Here is a 10,696-nt window from a genome sequence, read left to right on the forward strand (position 1 = left end):
CTGAACGTGCTAGATTATGAAAGATCAAAAATGAGAAGGTCCTGGAGTAGTGCTGTAACATGTAAAATCAGGAAAGGAAGGGATTCAGATGAGGATAAGGATACGAGATTTTGCAGTAGATTTGAATGCCAAATGATGGAATGGAAGCAATCAAGATGACGTCTAAGTTTTAAGCTTAAGTAATTGCAAGAATAGTTCAGTCCTTAATAGGAGGTAGGCAGTTTAGATGAAAAACTTTTTAGAGGCAAGATGATACAATCTGTTTTGTGCACATTGAGGTTGAGGTTCTCATAGATCTGCAGGGATGCTGTTCATTAGGCTGAAGGAGATGTGGGGCCACAGCTCACCAGAGCTGTCTGGACTGGAGCAGAAGTTAGACTGTCAACTATTTGATATTACAGTAGATGCTGTAAAGATGGGGGGAGGTATCAGAGGAAAGGATAGAGACAAAATGAAAGAGAGGAGAAGGAGCTGCTGATAAAGAGAGGGATTTCAGTGTTGAATCTGAAGGAAGAATATTTTCAAGATTTAAAAATGTCAGCTATCATAAAGAACTTGGGAAACTGAGAAACAGAGTCCTTGGGACTGGTAATTATGTAGACTCAGTCGGTGACTGACTTGTAGGATTATGGAGGCAGAAGTCAGAAAGTAAAATGATAAGTAAAACAGTAGCCGTAAGATCTGTTGGCTACTGCCAGGAGAGATCCAGAATTATCCTTTGCTGGAGATTGTAAAAATAGGAAATATTTGTATACTTGTTAGAAACAGTTTCCTCAAAGTAGGTGGATGTCACTTATCCACCTGAAGGTGCCTAACAATCTTTCACAATTCTGTATTTCTGAAATCCTAGTGCCAATTCAGTATTGCTCACCTGGCGGTTATCTACAATAACAGTTATATTTTGCCAGATTTGATTCACATTTGTCATTTCATGTTAAACAGTTTGTCATGGCCCACTGGGAGAAGAGAAGTCTGTAAGTACACAGCTTCTACTTTAAGCCACATTTGCTGCCATTCCTGTATTTGAGTAGAAGTCTAAACCTGGCTTGTATTTGTAGCCTGGAGACATATGGACTGCCAACTGCCACCAGTGCACCTGTACCAATGAGAATGCTGTAGACTGTACGCTCAAGGAATGCCCTTCTCTACCGACATGTAAAGCGGAAGAGAGGCTTGTAAAGTTCAAAGATAATGATACCTGCTGTGAAATCGGATACTGTGGTGTGTATTCATAATGCACGGTTTGAATTGAATTGAATAGTTGTTTACTTGTTCAGATTTCCAAGAGATTCTTATGGAGCTACTAATATGGATCAAATGCTTGATGGGTGTGATAAATAAAACAAAATCACTACTTGCCTTCTTGAAACTTACTAGAAACTTTGGAGTAAGGGAAACCCAGTATTAATCATTATGAATATAATCACTGGATTAAAAAAAGATATTGGTGTTATAGGAAGAAACATAATGTTTCCTTATTGGTTGATAAATATGATCTCATGTACAATTTCTGCTTTGTAAATAACAAATAATTATGCTTATCTTAGGATGAAATATGTATTTATTTTTCAGAACCAAGAACATGTTTATTTAACAATACCGACTATGAGGTAAGGTCATTTCTACTTTTAAATATACTTTTGTTAATATAATTATGAATAAATGTAGGATCTTTCAACTTTTATAAAAAAGTCATAGGTAACGGTGGAGTAGAATCTATTTTTTTCCGTATTCATTCCAAAAGAAAGGTCAAATGTAACATCTACCGTAGCTTGCTTCAAAGGGGAACAATATACTTGATCATTAACCTAGCAACGGAGCTTCCGAACAAAATTTCCCATGAGTCTCACCAGATGGAAGACACACAGTCTGTAACATTCAAATCCATGAACAGAGTTAAACTGCAATTATAACCCGAAAGATCAGATGGCCAAACTGTCAGAAATCAAATAAGAAAACCCAAAGGACTAGAACTCCGTTATTGGTGATACAGCAACACAGTATATTCAGGGCTGGATTTGGCATACTGAAAAGAAATTTAGCTTTTTAGAAGAAGTATCAGGAAGCCACAGAAATCAGATGGTTCTCAAATTGATATTAATAAACTTGAACTGGTGACATTAAATATAAAAAATCTAAATCTATGCAGATACTAACTACAGTATGTAAAATAGATAAACAACAAGGTCCTACTGTATTAACACAGGGAACTATATTCAGCACCTTGTAATAGTCTATAATGAAAAAGAATATGGCAAGGAATATATATATATATATCTGAATCACTAGAAATTAACACAACATTGTAAACTGACTATACTTCAGTAATTAAAAAAAAAAAAACCACAGTCTGCTGGCTTGTACTCTCAGCACTAACCTAGCATTTTAAAATTTGTGGGTTTTTTGAGATTAATAGAAAATATAAGCTGTACATCTTCTAAAGGAAAAAAAATCAGGAAAAAACTAAAAAAAATCTAAATCTAAGATAAAATATGTGGTGTGTTAAGAGATACATAAAACAGAGCCTGTAATTTAATAATAGTTTAATTTGATAACTCATGTATTATACTCACATACCTATCTGGGCGTCTTAATTTGTAGTTTCCAAAGATGATCTGACTTGAGAATCTATGGCAGTTTTTTAAACATAAAATATGATGATGTTTAAAGAACAAAGGGAAGTTTTACCTCTAATCATTTATATGCAAAATAGTTGAAATAAGAAAATTTCAGTTTACCAGAAAGTTCATTTTGTGGTGTGAGGCCCTGATATAAATAGAATTTTCCAAACTGGTGTTTGAATTTTGAACATAAATTAATTATAAAGCAATCTAGAGAGCTTTAAAAGCATAGGAGCACAAGCAAAGATTGAAGATATCTTGTAGGACTTGCCTTTAAAATCCTTGAAAAATAAAATAGAGCCACTATAGATGAATCTTAATTTGAGGATTGAGAATCTTGACACATTCCCTGGTTGCAATGGAAGAACTGATTTATTCATAGACAGAGAAGACTTTAATCCATCTTTTCTTAAATATTAATCTAATGGCTGAAAGCACCTCTGGAAATTCACTAAGCATCATGAATTTGAAAAATTTTTATAGATTTCATTGTTAACCTAAAAGGGAAATCAAAATGAATAATCATTTTGTCTCTCTCTCCCTACCTCCCAGGTTGGTGATTCATTTGATGACCCCAACAACCCATGTGTCTCCTACACTTGCCTCAACACTGGTTTGACTGCAGTGGTCCAAGACTGCCCGAAGCAGACCTGGTGTGCAGAGGTAAGTCATCTTCTTGCATCACGATCAACAAGAATCACTTCTGATGTTATAATATAAACACAACCTGGCTTCTTTTTCATTTGGAAAAGTTGGTACCTGGACAGTGGAACTAAATCTCCACCTTTTATTGCCAACTATACTTTTCATATCAGATATGTATCTGCAGTCTATATAAAACTTAATCTAATGCTATTCTAGAAGTAAGTTACTGTAGAAAACATTTTGCTAGTTTTAAACGAACACAAAATACTAATTTTTCAGGGTTCATGGATTCACGTTAATCATTTTCTGTAAAAAATACAATTTTAACCTAATCACATAAATGTGTACTGTTCAGATCTCTCTTTGTGCCACAGTCTTCATTTTTAATCCCCTAAATTATAGTGAAGAGTTTATATTCATGAATAGTTAAGTTTAAATTATTAAGAGAGGTTTAAACTTAACTGTCTTTTCTTTCTGAAGATATAATTGACAATATCATTTAAAGTTTTATTTTAGAACTCCAATTCCATCAACATTTGTTGATTTTTTACTTTGAGACATTGATAGCTTCGAGACTATAATAATGTGTAAAGTAAAAACCCTGCCTTGTGAGAAGCTTACAGTGTCTCGTAGTAATCTCATTATTAAAGTATTTTTCAATTAAAATAAGAGAGAGGTGTTTTTAAATTTTTTGCATTTTATTTTAAAGAAAAATTTGTTTTTCCCTTTCTACTCACAGTTGAAAATTTTTTGTATAGATAGTTTCATTTTTATTACTATGTCCTCCCATCCATGCTTACTGGATGTTTATCTGTTCTATTTTCCCTTTTGTGATGCTATTTCAATAAGCTAACAATTGTTTATTTGTAGAAAAATACAGGTTTTTTCAGTCTTTTTCTTTTTTTCTTACCCCTATAGGAAGACAGAGTCTATGATTCAAAGAAATGTTGCTATACATGTAAGTAAAATTAACCTCCACATCTAGAGGACATGTAACCTGTTGGTGAAAATTTAGTGTTTCTTTAAAACAAAGTGGCAGCTCATTACTAGGAAATCTCCTGTGTTTTTAACAGAACAGGTAATCTAACCCATATGCATGAAATAACAGCTGACATTCGTACATAATGTATTAGCGTTACTTAATCATGCTGGTTACAATATTCTTCCCAGTAAAAGCCAGTGATGTTTACAAGGGAGGAAATTTAATTTTCATGGAAAAAATTTAGTTTGCTCTCCTAACAGCAGCAGGTTATGTCCTAAATTGGTGTATTAGATCATGAGAGTGACCAGCAGTGAGAAAATGGATGTCGAAAGCAACCATCCTTCTCTGTCTTTTCTTCCCTCCACTCTCTTTCTTCTCTCCTCCTTCCTCCCCCTCCCCCTCCTCCTCTTTTTTTTCTTTCTCCTTCTCCTATGAAAGTAATAATAAAAATAATATTAAGATAACATTTACTAAGCATTGATCAGGTACCTTGAGCTGGTGCTGAGATAGTTAATCCCTTTGATAACATTGTGGAATATTTCTCTGCTTCACTGTTAAGGAAACTGAGACTTAGCAACTGTTAATGTTAAACCTCATTTCTGATTCTTTTATCCATTTTGTTTTAGGTAATACTAAGTGTACATCTTCTCCCGTGAATGTGACTGTTAACTACAATGGTTGCAAGAAAAAAGTTGAAATGGCAAAATGCGTAGGGGAATGCAAAAAGACTCTCACGTAAGTTTTTCTTTGAATGTGTACCGTGCATTAGTTTTGTAACATTACGGAGTAAATTAAGCTTTTAAAACATTACATGGATGAGTGTTTACCTGAAAGCTAATGCTCAGGACCTGATTAACACCAAATATTAACATTTGCAAAATAAAATGAACATTTTAAATAGTGATTATTTTGAAGTAGTGTTCTAAATAAGTCAAACAAAATACATTTGGGGCAAGTGTTTATTTTCATACCGTGATTGCAGAGAATGCTTAAGCCAATACTCTTGCTTAAAAGTGCTGTGTGTAAATATCACTTGCATTTTAGATATAACATATAACATATAGTATATGTTTTTCTTTTGTACACTTTTGCATATAGATTAATATATGGAGAATAATAATTTGATATTATGTTGTATGTTTTAAAAATTATTTTGTTTATTGTTTTGCACCATAATACTCTATGAGATTCTAAATCTCCATTTTGGACTTCTTTGCTTCTTTTTTCTCTTGGTCTTACATACCAATGATCACAAGTCCACATCAGAAGTTTATGGTAAAGGAGGAAATGTAAGGTGTAGGAAAAGAATAAACTATTTGGAAGACTTGCTAAATCACTTCGACAATTAGAATTTGAGCACTGATGTCAATTTATTTCAGCAGGCATTCGAAAAGTATTTCTTACCGATTTTCTTTCCTTTTAGGTACAACTATGATATGTTTCAGCTGGAAAATTCGTGCCTTTGCTGCCGAGAAGAAAACTACGAGTACAGAGAAATTGCCCTTGATTGTCCTGACGGCAGTGAAACAGTTTACAGATACAGGCACATCACCACCTGCTCCTGTGTAGACCCATGCCAGTCTCAGACCTCGATAGTCAGTTAACAACAGCATTACCTTTCCAGTTGTAACAGGCTGGGCATTTACTTTATAAGTGACGAAGAATAATCACCAAATCGTGAGAGTGACGAGACATTGGCATCTCACTCAGAAAGTGGGCTGTCATTATAAGGCATTTTGTTCTCCTGTCTGCTGGATCCAAAAGTAAATAAACAAGTACAGCTTTGCACGCAATCAGTGAGCACATGTATTTATTTGGTAGCAATGAGAATTCTGCAGGTCGAGGAGAAACTGAATCATATCATGGCTCTCCGGTACACTCTCTGTGTGGGGGAGGCCAGCATCCTCTTTTGTCCCTTCACTTCAGTGCTACGTTTATGAAAATGTACATTTTCTTCTCTTTTTCCGCTTTTCACCCCAGTTGCATCATCCCTTCTGTTTTATGACAGCACCCCCCCCTTCCTTAGGACACCCGTGGCCGCCTTATAATTCTTTCATAGGATCTAATATCATTTTCATTCTCTTCCTTTCTTGCAACATTTTTCTCTTGCTATTTCTGTGACGCCATTTTTTAAAAATCAGCGCTCCTGCATTTTGTGGACACCTCCACTTTTGCCAGACCTGTAAGTCTGTTCTCCAAAGTTGTACCCTGTTCCTTCTTCTCATTTTACTGTGGCTCCTTGGACAATTTCATCAACATAAGTAGATGTGTTTATACCCTGAGGATTTCCAGTGTATCTCCAGCCCCGATCTCTTCTCTGAGTTACAGACACATTGATAACAGCTCTGAATTTACAACTCTAACCGGACAGTCTGTAAGCACCACAATTTCAGCAAGACCAAAACTAAACTAAATGTCACTCTCCCTAGCTTGGTCCTCTGCTTGTATCTTGCATACCACTGAGGTGGTTAGCTAGAAGAAGTGGAGGTTCAGTGTCATGACTGTCATCTTCAGTACATTCTACCACTTTGCTGCCTCATACACACAGCTTTCTTTCCTATACATGTATTTCCAAATGTGCCTTGCACAACGTTGTTTACATATGTAGAATATGTAAACTAACACTTTAATTCCCTTCCCAAACCCAATTTATCATAACTCGTTTATGTACTACTCACCTTTTTGTGTAACTTGAAATATCAGTAAATTTAACCATCATCAAACACTAAATGCCTAATGGCAGGGGAAGAAAATTGGCATGTTAGTATATTGGCTACTGCCAACAAAAGGTGAATAATAACTAAATACAGGTGGAAATTACAGAACCTCACTTTCAAATTTGATCTCAAGGCCTGTGACTTTCCTCCACGTCTCGTCACTGGTTCCAGCTTTTTCTTCTTATAAGTCTATACCAGAGATAGTCAGTTGGCAAAATTATCAGGGATTTAAGCTCTTAAAAATTTGAATGGATGATGATTTTCAATACCTTTTACCCCAGGGAATGATAAAACACAGAGTCAAACATACACCGACATCTCAAGCTCTACTGTGGGCAGTAACTCTGTTTTCCCTTGGTAGAATTAATCATCCCAGACAATATAATGACAGCCTTTTCTGCTTTGGAAGGCTGCTCTGGAGTCACAAAAGACCCAAAATGGCTGGCAGGGACTTTCAGCAAATGGGAGAGAATGCGTTGATTTCTGACTCATCTAACATAGCTCACGGTGTCATCCGCACACCAATCTCACAAGTTAGTACCCCTCAGATGGTGTCAGAGGGGAGTTCTCAACAGGCCAGTCTTTAAGGTTTACCATCCATGAATAATAAGGCAAGGTAATATCATTGATGCTATGTGTACTTACAGCCTTTCTTTTTTCATTTGGAAACAATTTTCTTTTGGTTGGAAGGAATGCTATGCATCATTTCGTGGTAGTGAATAGAATATTCAATAGCAGCGCTTCCTAAGGCATTATTAAACACAGAAAGAAAATCCAAATAAAAAACCGGTTATATCAGAGAAAACAAGCACCGTCCTCTTCCCATCAAAAAGGGATCAAAGTTGTCCACTTGTTACCAGATGGCTGACTGGCGCCCTATGGCGATGCCACAAAAGAAGATTACTTTACTGTTGGCATTGTGGTGTGTAAACTGGCTTTAGTGGAGGAAATTTAGGCTTCTGAACTCGTGCATCACCTCCATTCCTGCCACAGTTGACACCTTATTCATGAACCTCATTGTTGAAGGAGGTCATCAAGAGGATGTGACCGCCAGTTGACCTCTGGATGGACTTGGGCAATTAAACGCTCCTTGCCCTCTTCCCTGTACTTAGGGTGTGTGTTCCACTTGCCTTCCCTTCACTGGATGCTACCACAAGGACCCAAGCTTGACGTAGTAAGGTGTTATTGGGGTCCTCTGGATGGTATATGTGATCGAATCCAATTAAGGCTACTATATAAGCTTTTTAGATTCTGGTGGGTGGGTGCAGAGATCCACTTGTCTTGCATCACCCAAGACAAACCTTGTAAGTAAGGTCCCTTGCTAATTAAAACTTGCCACCTACCAATCTGCAGTGGTCTGCCTCTTTCTTCAGTCTTTCCTTGCCCTCTGTGTACAGGGCCAATTTATAAACTAACACTCATTTAGCAGCTACTAGACAGAATAAGAAAAAAGACTTATTGAAAACCCCAAACTGTGACAGCCACAATTCACACACGCTGCTTATGTTGATTCCAAACCAATATTTGGAAACAAAGTTCAGGGGCCCTTACTGCTTCATTCCATAACAGAAACATCTAGAAGAGCAGCTAAAATTTCAGTCATCATCAAATTAAACTTATTGTGAGGGATACTGTGATGCGCTGCCTAGATTCCCCTTCAGAAGGAAAAGACTTACTTCCCCAGATTTTGAGAGTTCTACCAAAAGAGTAATTACAGCTGAAACACAGTCTTCTGGCACCACTCAAAAAAGCCCAGATCACTTGGATCTTTCAGTCTCCTTCAGGGATTGCCTAAGGTGAATGAAGCCCTGTCCTTCAGGGTAATGTCCCATTTCTGGGGAAAAGAGAAGCATACAATGACTGATGAGGGGCGGTAGAAAGGTTTGGACCCCTCAGCTCAACTTGCATCTTAAGAATGCCCAAGGAGGTGATTGAGCCTTCTGTTGAAGACACAATGGCTTGACTTCTCCCTCTACCCAGCCTTGCTTTCTTCCTTCCCTTTCCCCAATTTGGACTCCAAGAGCATTTCTTAATGAATTTGCTGTGTGTTAATACCCATCTCAGAGTCTGCTCATAGGGAACCCAACGTGCATTACTTATGGGAAGTTCGCATCATTCTCTAGCGCCCATCAGTTGTTTGCGATATTCAGGCTTGAGAACTGAATGGGGGAAGAATGCAGAAATGGGTCTACCGCTCTCTCATCTTTGATGACAGTTTTGAAATGAGCTAAATGTGCAAATCCTCCACCATTGCCTCTATCTCTCTTTTTCTCCTTTTCCTTTCCTGTATGTAATAAGAAATTTTCCTATATGCCAATGAGACCGTTTTAATAGCTTTAAAAGACAAATGGTCCTACCATAAAATTAATGAGAGGAAAGAAAGTTGATAATTAGTATGATATGACTCACAGGGATTTAAAATCCAAAATACATAAACAGCCCATAAAGTTCAATAACCAAAAAAAACAAACACCATGATTATGAAAACCTGAATAGATATTTTCCCAAAGAATATATACAGATGACCAACAGGCACATGAAAGGATGCTCAGCAGTTTTAATCATCAGAGAAATATAAATGAAATCCTCAATGAGATATCACCTCACACCTGCCAGAATGGCTATCACAGAAACAAATGTTGGCACGGATGTGGAGAAAAGGGGAACCCTTGTGCAGTTGGTGGGAATGTAAATTGGTGCAGCCACTGTAAAACCATATGAGGTTCTTGAAAAAACCAAACATAGCACTACCATATGATCCAGCAATTCTACTCCTGTGTATACAAAATCCGAAGGAAACAAAAATATTATTTTGAAAGATATGTGCACCCCAACACTCATAGGATCATTATTTACAATAGCGAAGCTATAAAAGAAACCTAAGTGTCCATCAACAGACAAATGTAGAAAAGCGGATATGATACATATATACATATATAGATATATACATATACACACAATGGAATATTACTTAGCCATAAGAATAATTAAGTTTTGCCATTCGCAACATGTTTGGACTTGGAGAGTATTAAGCTTTGTGAAATAAATCGGACAGAGAAGTACCATATGATACAACTTATATGTGGAATCCATATGGCAGAGGATTTTAAAATTGATTATCTCATACCATTTTTAGGAAGATGACTATCTTCTATGACTATGATTATCAGAGGCACATCCAAGAAATAATCTAAATTAACTTATGCTTATGTTCATGAAATAAGCTAGATTTAGTTTTATTACCTGGCTTAAATGGTTTTATGTGCTTAGGAAATTTTAAATTCCATTTTGTTTTTAATTTTAACAGTATGAAACCTGAATCCAATCAAGCATCTAAGTCTGACCACCAGTTGTGGGAACATGCTAAGTGATACTGTGATGATAATCAAAGCAAGGAATAATGACCCAATTTCTTCAGCAAATAGAATTATAAAGAAGGAGAAAGAACTATAAAGAGAAAGAAAGAATTATAACGGAGGAGAAGTCTCTTAGAAGAGACTTAGGAATTGTATGAATTAAATGCAATGCATGGATGTGGTTTGGATCCTGACTGGAACAAATTAATCATAACAAGACATTTTTGAGACAGGAAAAACAACGTCTTGTGTCATAAGTGATATTAAGGAATTGACATTAATGTCATTGGTTACAATGATGGTACAGTTGGCCCTCCATATCCACAGCTTCTGCATCTGCAGATTCAACTTGGATGGGAAACATTAAAAAAAGAT

The 10,696-nt window shown here is 36.4% G+C and overlaps 1 protein-coding gene across 1 annotated transcript in view; it reads left to right on the top strand.

Annotated features, from left to right (window-relative positions):
* Window positions 1–6,028, top strand: part of MUC19 (mucin 19, oligomeric) — a 134,553-nt gene extending 128,525 nt beyond the window's left edge. Inside the window, 7 exon segments of the mRNA XM_064491235.1 lie at window positions 943–974; window positions 1,059–1,221; window positions 1,573–1,610; window positions 3,174–3,288; window positions 4,189–4,224; window positions 4,875–4,983; window positions 5,672–6,028. Of these exon segments, the coding sequence (XP_064347305.1) occupies window positions 943–974; window positions 1,059–1,221; window positions 1,573–1,610; window positions 3,174–3,288; window positions 4,189–4,224; window positions 4,875–4,983; window positions 5,672–5,852 (674 nt within the window). The 3' untranslated portion in view covers window positions 5,853–6,028.
* The last annotated feature ends 4,668 nt before the right edge of the window (window positions 6,029–10,696 follow it).

Source organism: Camelus dromedarius, chromosome 11, assembly GCF_036321535.1.
Source record: "Camelus dromedarius isolate mCamDro1 chromosome 11, mCamDro1.pat, whole genome shotgun sequence".
NCBI classification, from domain to species: domain Eukaryota; kingdom Metazoa; phylum Chordata; class Mammalia; order Artiodactyla; family Camelidae; genus Camelus; species Camelus dromedarius.